Source organism: Lemur catta, chromosome 11, assembly GCF_020740605.2.
Source record: "Lemur catta isolate mLemCat1 chromosome 11, mLemCat1.pri, whole genome shotgun sequence".
Classification (NCBI taxonomy): Eukaryota; Metazoa; Chordata; class Mammalia; order Primates; family Lemuridae; genus Lemur; species Lemur catta.
The window spans coordinates 12,467,286-12,484,951 of NC_059138.1; the positions used below are offsets into that span (position 1 = coordinate 12,467,286).

The following is a 17,666-nucleotide window of genomic DNA, read 5'->3' on the forward strand; positions in this document are numbered from 1 at the left end:
GCCACCAATCAGAACTGAAATGGGTCTGTTAAGTTTGTTCCTGCAAAGGTGACTCAAAACATTTATTTTTCCTTTTCCGTTTCTTGTAGGTATGGCCTCACATGTGCAAGTTTTCTCCCCTCACACCCTTCAATCAAGTGCCTTCTGTAGTGTGAAGAAACTGAAAGTAGAGCCGAGTTCCAACTGGGACATGACTGGGTACGGCTCCCACAGCAAAGTGTACAGCCAGAGCAAGAACGTACCACCGTCGCAGCCAGCCACCACAACCGTCAGCACCTCCTTGCCAATCCCAAACCCAAGCCTACCTTACGAGCAGACCATCATCTTCCCAGGAAGCACTGGGCACATAGTGGTAACATCAGCCAGCAGCACTTCTGTCACCGGGCAGGTCCTCGGCGGACCACACAACCTAATGCGTCGAAGCACTGTGAGCCTTCTTGACACTTACCAAAAATGCGGACTCAAGCGCAAGAGTGAGGAGATTGAGAACACGAGCAGCGTGCAGATCATCGAGGAGCATCCACCCATGATTCAGAATAATGCAAGTGGGGCCACTGTAGCCACTGCCACCACGTCAACTGCCACCTCCAAAAACAGCGGCTCCAATAGTGAAGGTGACTATCAGCTGGTCCAGCATGAAGTGCTGTGCTCCATGACCAACACGTATGAGGTTCTAGAGTTCCTGGGCCGAGGGACGTTCGGGCAAGTGGTCAAGTGCTGGAAACGGGGCACCAACGAAATTGTGGCCATCAAGATCCTGAAGAACCACCCGTCCTATGCCCGGCAGGGTCAGATCGAAGTTAGCATCCTGGCCCGGCTGAGCACAGAGAGTGCTGACGACTATAACTTTGTCCGGGCCTACGAGTGCTTCCAGCACAAGAACCACACGTGCTTGGTCTTTGAGATGTTGGAGCAGAACCTCTATGACTTTCTGAAGCAGAACAAGTTTAGCCCCTTGCCCCTCAAATACATTCGTCCGGTCCTCCAGCAAGTTGCCACAGCCCTGATGAAACTCAAAAGCCTAGGTCTTATCCATGCTGACCTCAAACCGGAGAACATCATGCTGGTCGACCCATCCAGACAGCCATACAGAGTGAAGGTCATCGACTTCGGTTCAGCCAGTCACGTGTCCAAGGCTGTGTGCTCCACCTACTTGCAGTCCAGATACTACAGGTAAGACCATTTGCACCGAGACGGGAGCTGCCGGACGCCCAGCAGGACTCACAGGGAGTGTGCAGTGTTACTCACTGTGGGCAGGTAAAATTATACACCTGCACCTGCTGCCCTCAAGTGATCTTAATGTAGTTGGGAAATTAGGACAAGTGCACCTTGCAGTGACAATTAAGAGCCGTATAAGAACAGAGCCAAGTAAGTTTCGCAGTGTAGACGTTCAGGGTTGGAAGGGCTCCCTGGGAGTGGGGTGCAGAGCAGAAGCTGAGCAGAGGAGTTCGGTCCTCATGGGCAGAGGAGAGAGGGACATGGTGTTCACAGTGACACTGGTGGAAATGTGTGAGACTCGTGCAAGAGACTGGGGGGACACCCGCCTGGCCAGGACAGAACACATGAGTAGTGGGAGATGTGATCAAAAGGATGGCTTAGGACCAGGTTGTTAGGTGTCTTAAATACCAGACAAAGGAATGTACCCTTGAACCTGCAGCAAACCCTGGAAACTTTGAACACAGGGTAGCAGGATGAAAGTGACGTTCTGAGATAATTCCTCGTACATTGATGTGGAAAAGGGCTGGAGGAAGGGAGAGACTATAGTCTGGGGCCAGTCGGTTTGCTCTAGTGGTGAGACAACTTCCAGCTTTGGGCCAGGATGGTAGAAGAATTGTGGTGCCCCAGGTAGGGAAGCATGAAATACTCATTCATTCACGTGCTCAGTCATTTGACAAGCAGTTATTATTGCACTTCCAACACGTGCCGGGCAGAGTGCTAGTAGGTACAGGGGTGCAGACAAGGCCTTTGCCTTCTGGAGTCTCCAGCAGCATTCCTGGGGACCCTAGTGTGCAGTCAGGGTGGGAACCATTGCTTTCGCGGGGCTGAGATGAGAGTGCTGGCTTTGGGGTCAGGAAAATCCAAGGTTGAACCTGATCTCTCTGCTCACTAAGCTGTGCGACCTGGGCCAGTGGCCTTATTTCTCTGTCTTCACTTCCTAACCCATAAACTGGAGGAAATCCTCTCACTAGCCTCATGGCCTGTTGGGGTGATCCGATGCTGGGCCACAGCCCAGGTGCTTCATGCAGTGGCCAGCCCATGGCAGGTACGCGGGACAGAGTTGATAGAAATGGGAAGCAGGGGTCCGTTTTATGGAAATAGTGATGGGTCATGTCTGAGTTAATACTGAACAGTCCAGTGAAAATGGAAGTTGGCAAGAAACAAAAGTGAAACCACCATGAGAAGACAGAACACGTATACATTTAAGGGGCTGACATGTGGGCCCCCATCCCAAGACTCATTTCTGCCTGAGACCTTCTGCCCTGACACTCCCATAGTGGATGTGCCTTCTCGATACTTCTCTCAAGGCCACAGAAAAGAGGCTGGGAAGTGTGCTAGAGCCATGTGGACACAGCTGACCTGTTATGCACACCTTGGCCGGCTTCCCCTCTGCTTGGCTTCCCTTGGTTGCTGGCCCCAGCCTGGCTGCCCGCAGAACTGTCAGAAATTGCCTCACTCTCTCCAGTGTCTGCGCTTCCCATCCCGTCCCTCAGCCTGCCGGCTCGTGGCCCCCTTCCCTGGCTCTGGGAGAGCCACTCCACACCCGTCCCAAGGTGCCCACTCACCTTCTGCCCTGTCTCCTTTCATCTCCTCTCTTTTCCTCTATCCCCTTTCTTTAGGAAGTGTTTTGTGACTTAGAGCAGCAATTTGCTAGCCTCTTCACCCTGCCCTGCCCCAGCGATTCCTTTCCCTCTGAATTCCCATGTACACGCAGCTCCCATCTCAGGAAGTCTCCACTGGTCTCTGCTCTGCCGCCAGGCTCCGCCAGGCTCCGCAAGGGATGGATGTACTGCTTGCTGGCTCCTAAGCCGGTGCAGTCTGCTCTCTGTCCCCACCTGCTGCTCTAAACAAATGCGCTGCTGGCCTGGAGCCAGGTGTTTCTCATCAGAGCCAATGGAGGGAAGAAGTGAGCCCAGGGCCAGCCCCCCACCACCATCCCCCGGGAGGGTGGGCAGCCTCCTGTGTCCAGAGCAGAAGGTGGGGAGTCAGGCACCAGGTACCGACAGCACGTGCTCTCTGCAGAGAGTGCCCCGGCCTTCTTTGCAAGCTCTGGTGGCGCCATCCCGGTTAGCAGCCCGCCTGAGGGGGAGCCGGTGCTGTGGCGGGCTCTCCACTCACAGCACATGGGAGGCTGCTGTTGTCACTTTATATTTAGGTTTGTAAATGCTGCATGCCAAAGGCTATTTCTTTCTAGATCTTGGCCTGGATTTGGGGTGAACACCCCTGACTTGGCTGTTTGGGCTTTTATTATTTAGTTAACCTGAATTGCTGTTTGGTCAACAGATACCAGTGTTATTAAAGTTTACTAAAATTGCAAGTTGTAAAAAGACTTTTAAAGACTGTATTTAAAAGGCAGTGCATCCTTAGAGCAAAACCTGATGAATCAAGTAAGCTGAATTTGGGATTCTTAAGCCCTTTTGTATTCTCACCTTCTTGTGCCCATGTGACACTCCGTGATACTCCCCTACCCCCAACAGACTCTGCAGATTTTGCCTTCGTGCCCAGTCCTGGGGAGATTGAGGCCACAAAATCGAGAACCCTACCTCAGGAGGTCTAGAGGCTGTGGTAGAAGTTTGCCCATGAGAGCTAGGGGCTCCCAGTGGTCCTCTCCAGTCTCTGTGGGCGAGGTCAAGCCTTAGATGCCCACGGGGGTGTTGCAGGCTGGCGTGCTCCATCAGGCCCCGCCCCTCTCACCCCTCTACAGGGTGCTCTCTGTGGGTGTGCCAGTCATTGCTTTACCTCTTAAATGATCGTTGCCTAAAAGTCTAAGCAAGTTTACCTCTTCCCAGTCTCCGTGGTCACTTTGGCCTTCAGATCCTCCTGGTCAGCCTCTCTGCCCCCAGCTCTAGTTTCAAGGGCACAGTCAACAGGAAAGGCAGCTTGGCTCTTCTGCCTGAAATGAGGCTTTATTTCCAAATTGGTGGCCGTGTGCTGTTTCTCCCGGGCCTCATCTGAGCCCTGGGGTGGTTTGCCACCGTGTAGGTGAGCACAAGTTTTCGAGGGCAGTCTTTGGCTCCCTGTCTCTGTTAGCCCTCGCTGTGCAGGACAGCCAACTCCAGGCCACAAGTTATCCAGTTGATTTTCCAGATTACTTGGCCTCTTTTTAGGAGAAAGGGGACAAGAAAAGCTCTTTAATTATCCATTGTTAAGGCCCACATCCCAGAAGGAAGAAGCTTACAGCTGCATCTGGAGAGAACGGTCTGCACGTTTGAGCTGCCTAGGAGAGAGAAGTCAGCACATGCTGCCATCCAGCCTCTGGCAGGGCCTGCTGGTTTGGCCTTTGTCCTGCAGGGCATGTTTTTCCCCTGGGGCTCCCTGTGTCTGAGCTGGGCACATTTTCCACTGGGGACATCTCACTTTCAAAGGGGAGAATACTTACATGTCCCTCCGTCATTTTAAATGGGACTGTATTAAGTGTCTCCTCCCACCATCCTGTCTGGAGACATGGAACCAGTATGATACAAAGAGATATTGCTGTCCTTGGCCTGGAGGACTCAGAAAAGGAGGTGGTGTCCCCAGAGCCAACTGCTCTCCCAGCTATCAGGCATTTGCTTGGCTGAGGTGGCTGTTGGTATTCTGCGAGGCAAGCCTGATGGTGTGTTTTCAGGGAACAAAGGCTGCTTTTTTAGTTTTTTTGAGTCTGATGTAGGGGTATCCTCTTCCAACTTGACCTTCCAACTTGAAGGTCAGTTATGTAGTTAACTGTCAGCTGTGCTGGTTCTCAAGCTTTATTGTGCATAGGAGAGCTTGTTAAGAACAGATTTCAGAACAGATTTCTGCTGCATTCACAAGTCTCCATCCCAAGCCTACTGTACCAGGATCCCCAGGGGAGCACCCTGGGAGAAAGTCTCCCCCAGCACCCCAGAGATGGGCCTCCAGGAGCTGGAGGTGAACAGTGCTGGTGGTCTCAGGACCACTCTTTGAGAATCACTGCTCCAGGGCAGAAAGGGATTTCCTTAATGGAGTCACCTTTCAGGTATTCACACCCAAAGGAACTGAGTTGCAGGTAACCCTGTTTTCTTGTGTTACCTCACCTTGGAAGTCCCTGCCATTTCCTTATTCAATTCCACATTGCTGCCAGATTTTGTTTTTGGAGCAAGGCATAAATTGGTGCTGGGGTATTTCCACTATCAGCAGAACCAGGAAACTAAAAATGAGACCAAATATTAAACTCTGTTCTCAGGAAAGACACACAAAAAAAGACACGTCATTCGGACAAAGGATAGTCAGTGATTAAAATATGTAGATTTTTTGTTTCTGCTCTAGGGTATTTGAAATATTCTTGCCTAGACTTTTTTGAGACCCTTGAATGTTTGAATTCTTAAAACATTCATTGGGTGCACAGTGAGTGTCCTGTGGTAGATACCTGCTTAGAGGACAGAAGGTAAGGCATTATCTCTAATCTGGAGGAGGTCACAGTCTCTTTGAGGAGATGGAAGACACAAACCAACTGCTTAGAGTGTAATTCTGATGTTTTGATACTGTAAATGTGTGGTCATTCAACAGGTATTTATTGCCATATTGCAAACCTACTCTACGCCAGATTTTAGAGAAACAATCATGACCAAAACCAGTTCAAGAAATTCAAAGGCAATGAAAGATTTTACAAGGTTGGTTAACAGGGTTTGTAGAACAAGAGCTATAGTGAAGGAATCTTGAGGTAGGTCTTAAAGTTAATGTGTGGTGGGGTCAGGGGGCTGGGGTTGACAAAGACTGGAATAAATAAAGGAGGATGGGAGAAATGATAGTGACACCTAGACAGAGCCAAAGGCCTGTGTTGGAAAATAATGGTTAGGTGAGTGAGGTTTGGTAATGGAGAGTGTTGGATACAGGCTTGAGGGGCTTGGATTTAGTCACAGTGCCAGTGTTGGGAGCCATTGTAAATTCTTCAACAAAGAAGTAATTTAATGAAATTAATGTTGGTATGAAGCAATTGGAATGGAAAAAAAAAAAGTTGTGGGAAGAGCCAGAAGCTAGGAGACAATTGTAGTTATTCAGGAATAAAGGGAAGAGGCCCTAGGTTGTAATGGGGGATCCCTCCCACCCCTATGGTATGAATGTGGACACTTAGTGCATTTAACTTTTCTGGTATTTTGATTGCGGACTTGACTTAGAGGGAACAGTTTTTTGTTTGTTTGTTTTGCTTTCTTTTGTTTAATGACTTTGCACTCTCTGAGGCACAGTTCTAAAGCTCTGGTCTCTTAGGACCTGGTTTCAAATCCCACCACTGGTGTAAAGTACTAGTCTCTGGACAGGGAAATGAGAGACCCGAGCTCCAGTCCTGGCCCTGCCCACAGCTAGCTGTGTTCACCGAGTCATGATCAGCAGAACGTCCTCCATCTGGATACCATTATGAGCAGGGCCATGTTTACGAGAAGGTTGGCCAGAGGTGGTTCAGTCTGTGGCAGGGAGCAGGCTTCTCTCCTCTGGGCTGACCTTGGCCTCATTAGCCCAAACTGGGAACCCTCCGCGATATTCCCATCAACAGAGAGCAGGGCATATTCCAAAATGTCATACTCTGGGCTGCAAATACAAGTCACTTCAAAAAAGGGGCATAGCTTTATAAAGCCATAAATATAAGTCATTTCAAAAATGACATAGCTTGTACAGATTATAACATATAAAAAGTGATTGACTAGAAGTTAGGTTTGATTGAAAAGAGCTCTGAAAGCAGCTGCATTGCAGGCATGAAATTTTAAAATTATTTTGTCTTTTATTACTAATAGAAATAACAGGAGAAGGTTCTAGTTCACACTTGAAGATATTAAGTGAAATATTCAACCCACTGACAATCTCATTTGCCCAGGGAGACCGTTATAAATATGTATGTGAAAGCTTTTAGGGTTGCAGCTTCTTTTCTGAAGAGAAGTAATCGATAAGTTATCTGGGCTCTTAGGTTATCTCTAGTTTTCCCTTATTCATCTCTGGAAACTTCAGCTGTGTGGTGAAATACCTTGAAATTAAAATTTTCTTTTAACAATTATTAATAAGTATGAAATAATTGAAGTGGGATGCTCTATGTGTATTTGAGTAAATCTCTGCCAGGTGCTGCCATTCCACCCCCCCCACCACCACACACACACAGACTCAGGTAACACAATTTTTTTCCATGTATTTTTTATTTGTATATATTCATGGGGTACAAGTGCAATTTTGCTACATTGATATATTGCATGGAGGTGAAGTCAGGGCCTTTGGTGCCACATGTGTACCCCCTAAGCAACCTCCTATCACACAAGCTCCTATCACCCTCCCCCTCCCACCCCCCACCCCTCCGAGTCCCCATTGTCCGTCGTTCCACACTGTGCTTCCGTGCATACATGTTATTTAGCTTCCACTTATGAGTGAGAACATGCAGTGCTTGTTTTCTGTGTCTGAATTATTTCACTTATGATAACAGCCTCCACTTCCATCGATGTTGCTGCAAGAGACACGATTTCATTCTTTTTTTATGGCTGAATAGTTATTCTATTGTGTACATATACCACATTTCCATTAGCCAGTCCTCTGCTGATGGACACTTATGTTGGTTCCACATCTTTGCTATTGTGAACAGTGCTGTGATAAACACATGAGCGCAGGTATCTTTTTAATGTATTGATTTCTCTTCCTTTGGGTAGATACCCAGTAGTGGGATTGCTGGTCATAGGGTAGTTCTATTTTTAGCTCTTTGAGAAATCTCTATGCCATTTTCCATAGAGGTTGCACTAATTTACATTCCCACCAACGGTGTATAAGGCTTCCCTATCTCCCAATCCTAGGTAACACAATTTAAGCCCATGCGTGACATGCAGACATGGGTGTGCTGTAAGAACCTTGGTGACAGAGAAGCTGACACTTGACACCCCGTACACAGATACCCACCATGTGGAGGGAGACATACAGACACATGCAATAAGCATGCATGTACATGCAAGGACACCCATGCACACATTCAAAGACATTAAACTATATGAAACACACTCCTCAGATCATGTGAGCCTACCTGAGCATCCCCAGAGACTGAGGGCCCAGGTGCAGAAGCGGTGTTCGTGCCCTGGAAACTTGGCCCAGTTTTCTGCCTTGCTGCAGAGCTGCCAGCTACATGTCCCCTGCCCGAGGACGGATAGCAGGGCTGGAACCACTCTTGGGCTCGAAGTAAAGACCAGTAGTTTTCAAAGTGGGGTCCAAGGACTGTCCTGCCCCAGAGTCACCCAGGGTGCTTGTTAAAAATGGAGATTCCTGGGCTGCAAAACAAACCTAATGAACAGATTCTGGGGATGGAGCCAGGCAACATGCACTTGGACAAGCTCTGCAGCAAATTATTTTTTTAAATCACTTTATTGAGGTATGATTGACCCACAAAAAGCTGTACATGTTTAATGTCTACAACTTGATGAGTTTGGGGATAAGTGTACACTCTGGAAACCACCACAATCTATGTCATAAACCTATCTGTCACCTCCAAAAGTTTCTTCCTTCTTAATTATTATTGTTAATATTTTTTTATCCTTTGAGAACTGTTGCTTTCGATGGCTTAGGCTCCAGTCGCAGCCACAGGGGTGCACCATGTACCCTGTCAAGGTTGGAGAATGAGGCCACCAGTGACAGCATCTTTGTCCTGGTGGCCCCTCTGTGGGGCCCATTTGCTAGATTACTTGTGGTCAGACGTTTATGCTCCAGTGGTGGCAAGAGATCCAGAAAGAGGAGAGGTTTTGTGGGTTGGTGAGCTGGCAAGGAGTGGGTGGTTAGGAGGAGTGAGAAAGCAGGAAACAGCAGAGGAGACGTGAATGTATGTTACTTTTTGCGTGATTTATAGTAGATACAGCACTTATTGCTAGGGAGCTACTGAACTCTGCCTGTAGCCACAACTGGGTCTGGAGCTATAATCCTCACTTATGCATCAAACAAGTAATTTTTTGAATTCCGAAGATGTGCCATATGCTGTGTTTTGTGCCGAGATTTCAAGATGTGACTAGAAGTGCCCTTGGATGTTCAGTGTCTGCCCTGTCCGTGATGGAATGGGCCGTCCCAGGGGCTGACTGTGCCAGCTTCACCGTCCTGGCCCACCCTTGTCTCCGTTGCATGAACACCTCTCATGGCGCTGAGAAGGCAAAGCGCGTGTCACCTGGAGTCGTTTTGCCTCTTGGAAGTCCTAGGTGCCTCCCTGTGGCAGCAGGCTCCTGTGTCATAGCCAGTGCAGACGGGGTGCCCTCCCCATCCCTCCCAGGCTCCCAGCCACAGCCTTGCTGAGCCAACCCAGGGGCTGCCTTTCTCCTCTCTGCCCCCACTGGCTGCTGGCTCCTGCAGGGTCTCAATGAGGATGACCGAGGCAAGCCCCAGGGCTCCTGGGGCTGGGGGCCTGTGGCCCTTGTCCCTGGGCAGAGGTTGAGATGGTGATGTTATGAAGCAGTCATCTTACTTTGGACTTCTCCAGAAGCAAGGGCCTGGGTGCAGGTGGGCTACGTGGGAGATGATCCCAGGAAGCAGGAATAAGGGAAGAGGGAGAACAAGACCAAGAGGAGTAAGTGCCGCCATCGGGCTGCTGTGAGCAGCAGGATTCCATCTGCCTCTGAGGGGCCTGCCAGGCCTCCCGGGACCATGCTGGGGAGGGCAGGAGGCTGGGGCTCTGGTCCCCGTGTTTGAGGGCTGTCCTTGAGGGCGTTGCCTCCCCTGTGCTTTTGTTTGGGCTGAGCTTGTGCCAGGACTGAGTGGGCTTGAGCAGGGTCGGAGGCAGCTCTGAATCAGAAAAGCAAAGTGATGGCCGGTGCACAGACCTGAGCCCACAGTGCGGCTGAATTGGGGATGTGTGACTCGCAGCAGGGTGCCTGGGGCATCACTCTGTGTCCTCTCCAGCAATCGCATGTGTGGCATTTATAAATAGGAAGAGAATGAAAGGAAAATGCCTTTTTAGGCAAATTTGAAAACTGTAGGCTAAGAATTCAGAGTAGAGCTCTAAATTTTGTTTTCGGAGGAGTTGGGATCTGAAGCTGGACATGACTCTTGCCTCCATGCCACCCTCCCGTGTGAGCTGGCCACCCGCCGGCAGGTGGGGCCAGGTCGGGCTCTGAGATAGAACAGCCGAGAGAGGAGGGGTCTGCGTGCCAGAGACACCAGGTTGTCACAGAACAGTGGAGGCAGGTGGTGGTCAGGTACTCTGCTTCCATGCCTTCTCCCTTCCTGCTTAATAGATGTTGCACACACCATTCCCCAAGGCTCATCTGTGTGACGAGTGAATGACTAGCTGACCAAATGGATATCAGCGGCCTCATGCTTTACAGCTCAGCTCACGCCATCACAGCCCAGAGGCTCTCGCGTGCCTGGTTTCCTGTCTTCTCTCGCCGGCACTTTCACTGCCGGCCACGTATCGGGCATGTAGCATCCAGCAGCTCTGAGCCCTGGCTCAACGGGGCCCCACCATCAGCCTCTTGAGAAGCACACACCTCTCACCAAAAATGTATATTCCCATTTTGTCTTTCCACCTGTAAGGTTTAAATTTAAGGCTTGAAGACAGCTGACTCAGCTTCTAATAGATCAGTTCCCTGAAATCGGCCAACATCTGTCTTGTCCCATTATACCTTTCAGAGAATTAGAAATGACTTCCCCAGCGTAAAGCGGGGACCGAACACAGCAAGACCTGACTGTGTAACCTTGAGGATATAAAGACAGTGTCATCCTCTGGGCCGCGTAACCTCTAATCTGCTTTTCTGGTTTTCGAGGCTTTGCGGACATGCTGGTCATATTCCTGTACCTTTGTCTTCATACATACGAGCCCAATGAACAAAGCTTTCCTGGAGAGAACAGGCTAATCATAAGCGCTCAACACGTGCCTGGCACATAGTCAGCACTCAGTAAGTGTTAGCTGCTGTTTTTGTACCTGCTACTGCTGTCATCATTGTCATTATTTTTATTATCATGAATATACTTGGGCAGACAGACCTGAGTTTGAATTGTAGATCTGCTACTTGATAGCTGTGTGACTCTAGGCAAGTTCCCAAACCTCTCTGAGGCTCATTGTTCTTTTCTCTTAAGAGGGAAAACTACAACCAGTTGGTGAGGTCATCACAAGGACTGAGTGAGATAGCCTCATGCGTGTGACGCACCCATACCACACCTGGCACGTAGCAACTGTACTGTCAATAACCATCACACTCTCCCCTGCTCCCTGCCCAGCATACACGCATGCATTGCAGCCTGTATTTTATCTGGCCTGGTATCATCATCTGCTGTCTGTAAGCCTGACATCCCCACTATTCCCAAGCTCCTTGGAGTTGGGCCTCATACCTCTTCCAGAGGTCCTGCATGGGACACATCACTCGGCAGATGCTGCAGGAACAAGTGCCTGGATGTTGGGAGTGAGGTTGGTGGGTCTCCTCTGGTGTCAGGAAGGGACAGCGTCCAGTGCAACAAAGTGGTTAGCACTTGGGGAGAGGAGCGAAGTCTCTTCAGGAGTCTGGAGGGAGGACAGACTTGGGCGGTGTGTGGTAAGGGAGGCAGGTGCACCATTCTTGACTTGCTGCTGCTGCTGGTGTCTCTCTGAAGTGACGCTGGAGTCCTGTGACCTGCAGTCTGGGCACGGGGGCCTCGGAAGAATGTGGGAATTGGTGCCAGGATGCTTTGGGCAGTGAGACTCAGCAGACACCTGCCAGTACTTCCTGCACCCACGCCCATCACCACTGATGTCACAAGGGTCAAAGGGCCAGGACTGGAGTGATGCCACAGACCCTGTTCAGAGGCTCCCCTGAGGGCACCATGTGTGTGTGTGTGGGGGGGGTGCGTGTGTTGGTATGTGTGTGTGTGTGTGTGTGTGTGTGAGGTGTGGAGTCTGTGTTTGGGGGGTATGTGTATGTTGGGTGTGCAGGGGAGTGTGGTATATGTGTGGTCTGTATGTGTGTCTCAGTGTGTGTGGTCTGTGTGTGCTAGCATGTGTGTCTGGGGTGTCTGGGGTGTGCTGGTGTATGTGCTGGGTGTGGTCTGTGTGTGTATATTTTGGGGTGTGTGGTCTATGCGTGTGTTGGCCGTGTGTATGGGGCGTGTGAGGTGTGTGTAGCGAGAGACTGGCCCATGGCGTTGCTGCAGTTAGAGCCCCTTCCTAGTCCTGATTCTCACGGCTGGGGAAGTGTCATCCCCGGCTGCAGCCTCGTTTACAGAGATGTTGGCCATAAAGTAAAAGTTCGCTGGCCAGAACATGACAAACAAACGGTTGGTACCACTTCTTTGTCATCCTCTGACCTCCAGTAAAGGATTTCTAGTCCTCTTCTTTTTGTAAATTTGAACTTATATTGGCAAATAAAAATGCACTAAGTGTGAACCCCCAGAATATAAACAGATCTGGCACCAAGAGAGTCAGATGATGTTCTCCGCTGTGAAAGTCAAGCATTCACCCTGGGCAGCCGCAGAGAGGTTTTAGGGTGATGGAACTGTTCTGTATCCTGAATGTGGTGGTGGTGACACAAATCTATACCTGGGCTAAAACTCATAGAATTTTACATTAAAAAAAATAAAATTCAACTTCAAAATATTTTTACAATAAAAAATTTAAATCTATTTACCCGTAAAGGCCTCTGAGGAAATTGTTGATAATGTTACAAACCCTTAAGCCTTACTGTGCCTAATTTTTCTTCCTGTTTTTGTTTTGTTGTGTTGTGTTTGGGTAAAAGAGATATCTTTGTTCATCCTGTCACAGGATGGCCAGGAGGGTAACAGTCATTTCTGGAAACAGCCGGACGGGGGGAATCGACGAAAACAGCTCTGGGGAATAAACAGCTGCTGGTGACAGAAGCATTGATATCGTGCAGTTTCTTTTTGTGGTGTTTCATGTCTAGTTCATGGACTTGTCCTCCAAAAGTTAAGGACAGTGACCACTAGAAACAGAATTGACAAACTTACTGCTGACATCCCAGGACTCTGGAAGTCCAGAAAGAAGATTAAATATTAGTGGAATTTGTTCTTCCAACCTTACCCTGCCCAGGGCTCCTCCCCTTGGTTCTTACCTTGTCACGGCTGTGGCCTGCACACCCACATGTGACACAGTATGGTTTCCCTGCAGTAGTTATCCCTGTGGCAAGCCTCTCACCTGAGGGAATGTTCATACTTCCTACAGAGAAGTAGCTGGTTTTGCAGGAAAGGTCTTTTGCCACCCCCCCATCCCCCAGAGAGAGAGCACCTGCTTGCCATCTCGGATGTAATGGGTTACCTTGTTGTCCTGGTTCCAAGTGCTGGGCCTTGGAGAGGGGCTGTGCCCTGGAGTGATCCCAGCAGCTCAACCTGGGCCACACCCCCCGGTGACTGGGCTGCGGCCCAAGGCCACATGCCGGGCACAGAGCCAGGTTCCTTCCTTCCTTCCCCACAGACAGGGGCTTTCACTTGTTTTTTTGGAAGAAGTAAGAGGGTCGACAGCATGTAACTGTTCTCCCATGGTGTCTTCTGTGGCTCAGAGAAGCCAGTTCAAGACTTTGAGGGTTTTCAGGGTCTGGGGGTCTGCTGGGCTGAGCTCAGGGCTACCCACCTTGTTGCCAGGCTGCCCCCACCCTGCCCTGGGCCCTCGGGCTGCCCTGCAGTGTCCTAAGCAGCCTTGGTCCTTCTTTGCTCTCAAACTTTCCCTTTTCTTTCCCAGAAGCCATTGCCTAAAGTTTTTTCCTTGAGTCTCTGCTGGATCCTCTGTTCCCCACTCTAGCTCCCACATCCAGATCCTGACCTGGGATTGGAAATTCTGGGATTCCAAGTCCTCTCGGGTGGCCTCAACCTGCCCCTCCACCGTATCTCAGCACGCAGCCTCTGCACCAGCCCTACCTGCTCACCAGTGGCCCCAGCCCACGTGGCACCCTCGGCTTAGGATGCCTTCCCTGCCCTCCCTCCCCACTCCCATCCCACCCCCAGCCTCCAAATCCAGCCCCAGCACACTCTCTGGGAAACTCAAGTGCCAAATTCACCACAACCAGACGAGATGTATCCGGCCTCTAAATATTTGGCATTGAGAATACTCTGTCTTGTTAGTCATTGATCCATCCATTTGATCAGCAAAGAAATTACACACTTCTTGGGGCTGGGGTCAGGCTCTCAGACCCTGTGAGAGAATCAAGGCCAATTTTATCAACCTTGTTCAGTGAGCGTGCATGACCTGCCACCTTCAGCATGTCTCGGGAAGCGGAACGGAGACCTGGGTCTCGGCGTCCCACCAGCTGTGTGACTCCTCAGGATAAGCCTCTCCCCCTCTGATGTGGCGTTTCCACAGGTCACTGGGTAAGAGGCGACGTCCAGGTGAGGGCTTTGGGAACCATGAACATCTTTGTCAAGTTTGAAGCATCGCGTTCAGCCTCACAACCTCTCCGTGTCTTGCACGTGGCCGAGACTATAGAGTATTACCCTAACCATGACCTCCCTATTCCTGGCTTCTCCTTCTTCTTCTCCCCCTGTACCGGTTTGCATTCCCAGAGTTCTCAGACTAATCCAGGTGGACACCTCAGCCATAGGTGGGAGATCCCCAGACACAGCCAGGGGTAGACCCTGGGGACACAGTGAGAAGCCTTGGCCCTCAGCTTGTCACCGGCTGAGCACTTCACCTTCGTGAGTCAGGGCTGCCCCTGCAGGAAACGTATTCGCGTGTCTCTCAGTTTGGGGCCGAGCAGATCCAAGTTAGGTTGGTGCCGGTGCTGGCTGAAACAGTGAGATTGAGGATAGATATTCTCTGAGAAATGTGCCATTTTTACTTTTTCTGGCTTTTCCTGTTTCCGTTGCACGTCATGGTCCGCATAGAAAGGCCTGTCTCTTCCTTCACCTCATCGCTCGGCTTTGTGAGCTTCATTCAGCAGGTGGCCTTGCACACCTACTGTGTGCGTGGCTGTGCAGACGCCAAGGGGATGTGAAGAAAGAGAAGGCTGTCCTGGGTTTGGGGCATGTTCCCCATCTTCCCCGGAGGGATAACATCTCCCGGGCACACCCCGTTAGGGCGAGGGAGGGCCAGGCCCCAGAGAAAGGAGCCGGCACCGAGCTGGCCCGAACGGCTCCCCCGTGGAACCCAGAGGGGAATTCTGTCACGGTCTCAGGAGAGAGATGAACTGAGGAGAAAAGAGGTCACTTAAAGGCTGACTGGAGTGGGAGGGTTAACTGTAAACATGCAGATTTCAGAGAATAAAGTGCATGTGTATACACAGGAAATACCCATTTAAAAAGTTGGTGCATAGCTCTCCATTTGCACTAAACAGAAGAGTTTGTGTCTGACCAGGCCTTAGGTTATGACGGTTACTCACATTTTCTGAGTGTTTCCAGGAACATGGCTTTATGTGACCATATGCTCACTCAGAGGGTGGCTCTTGCAGCTTTTTCCCCCCATCTTGAAGGGTACTGTGTGGTCAGTGCCTGGCCCTGGGTCATCCACGTGTCGGTGACCAAAACAATAGCACAGGCTCTGTCCAGATGATTCTTGCCCTGTTGCAGGAAACAGGGATGCTGAGGGTCCCCAGGGTATGGGGTGCAGAGGCGGGGAGCTGGAGGCTGTCCCCAGAAAGGCCTGGCCCCGGGCAACCTCAGGAATGCGTTTGATTTAAGCAGTCTTAAGTCGGTGCTCTCCCCTCCCCCATCTCACACAAATGGGTGTCCTGTCCTCTAGAGAATGCCGCTGAGTATTTGTTTTCCTGTCACGTTGGGCACCGCGTGCTTGGTTCTGTGCGGACATTGTGTGGATCTGCATTATTGCTCAGTTATGTCTGAGGCAATGATCATGTCGTTGATGGCCCTGGACAGAGCAGTGCTTGCCCCTGCTCTGAAATTAACCAGTCAGTGTCCGAGACAGAGGCCGTGCGGGCTGCAGCCCAGGGAGCATGTGTGTTTTCCAGGGCGTGCCTACATGACACACGTCTGTGCGTTCTCTCTGCACACTTCTGCTGGGCACAGACCGCTGCCCAGTGCTATGATGGCTTCAGACCCGCGTCAGCTGTGGCCCCGCGAGCCTAGGCATAGGAATGTAACTGTCTGAAGGGAAAGGGTCACCTTGCGCCTGGTGCAGAGGGGCCCATCCCAGCCCCCTCCTGACTGCAGGCCTGGCCCTGCCTGTTGATGGCAGGGACACCTGAGGTGCTCACACTCACCTGCTCTGCGGTAGAACTTCCTCTGGACAAAATCTAACTTCTTGCCGTGTGGGAGGCTGTGGAAGGAAGGCACGCGGGGCTCTGTTCTCCAGGTTGTAGAGGAAGTGGGGAGGGGCCTCGTACATATTCATGTCATCCCCTCTCCCTCTCGCAAGCAAGACTCACCACACTTAAATACTTTCAATTTTGCCTGCACAGCATGGGAGTTGCTGGGTTTGTTTTGCCACAGAAATTGAACATTTCTAACAAAACATGACAGCGTGGCCTTTCCTAGCAGGTAGGAGGGGGATCCTATGCAGGAGGTGCACTCCCCGCGGCCCCGGGGAAATGAGATATTGCCCTGTGCTGGTGAAGGGATGGCGGGTCCCACTTGTCAGTGCCCCCCCCACACCCCGCTCAGGGTTCTTGCTGTCCAAGCCACTGTGCATGCCAGGGCCAGCAGGGCCACCCGCTCGCTAAGGCAGGCCATTCAGATGCTGTTGTTCTCTTATTTATTATACCATCCTTCAAGGTCTTACTCAGGCTTCATTTCTCTGTTCATCTTTCTCTGGCCACTCTGCTCTCCGTTCATCTCTCCTCTCTGCTATAAATTCTTGCTGCATTTGAAATCTGTAGTGTATGCCTCCTTGCATTTGACAGAACTTTTGGACATAACATTTGTTTTATAACTGTGGCCTGAGTGTCAGTCCTGGGCATCCGGCTAGATTGGGTGTCTGTTGTGGTGATTAACATATCCTCTGTGCTTGAGGGGGGTGGGGCGTAGGGTGTTGAGGATTAGAGATTTCGCCAGGCCTGTCAAAGGAAAGCTGGTACGCAAATCCCCTGAGCCTTTCACGAGCTGCAAAGGTCAACATTAATGAAAATCATTTCAGGAATTTTTTTTCACGAATTATATTTAAAATAACTTTTTTAGGAATCCCCACACATTGCTAGTGGGAATGTAAAATGGTACAGCCATTGTGGAAAATGATTTGGCAGTTCCTCAAAAAGTTAAGCATAGAATTACCCTGTGATCCCCACAATTCCATTCCTAGGCATATACCCTGGAAGTGAAAACAGGGCCTCAAACAAATACTTGTGCGTGCATGTCCACAGCAACGCACGGTGGAAACAGCCCAAGTGTCCATCAGTGGATGAATGTACAAACAGGTTGTGGTATAGCATACAGTGGAATATTATTTGGCCATAAAAAGGAATGATATACTGATATATGCTACAATGGGTACACATCCAAAACATCATGCTAAGTGAAAGAAGCCAGAGACAAAAAGTCGCATATTGTATGATACTCTTTATACGAATAACCCAGGTAGGTAAATCCATAAAGACGGAATGCAAATCAATGGTTGCCAAGGACTGGGACGAGGGGAGAGTGGAGACAAA

The 17,666-nt window shown here is 50.2% G+C and overlaps 1 protein-coding gene across 10 annotated transcripts in view; it reads left to right on the forward strand.

The window, feature by feature from the left end:
- Positions 1 to 17,666, forward strand: part of HIPK2 (homeodomain interacting protein kinase 2) — a 186,727-nt gene that overhangs the window by 57,488 nt on the left and 111,573 nt on the right. For all 10 annotated transcript variants that reach the window (XR_006738306.1, XR_006738307.1, XM_045565288.1 and 7 more), the window contains exon 2: positions 90 to 1,173. Coding sequence is in view for 8 of the 10 variants with exons in the window: in XM_045565288.1 (XP_045421244.1) it covers positions 90 to 1,173 (1,084 nt within the window). In the remaining 2 variants the exon portion in view is untranslated. The remainder of the gene's footprint in view (positions 1 to 89; positions 1,174 to 17,666) is intronic.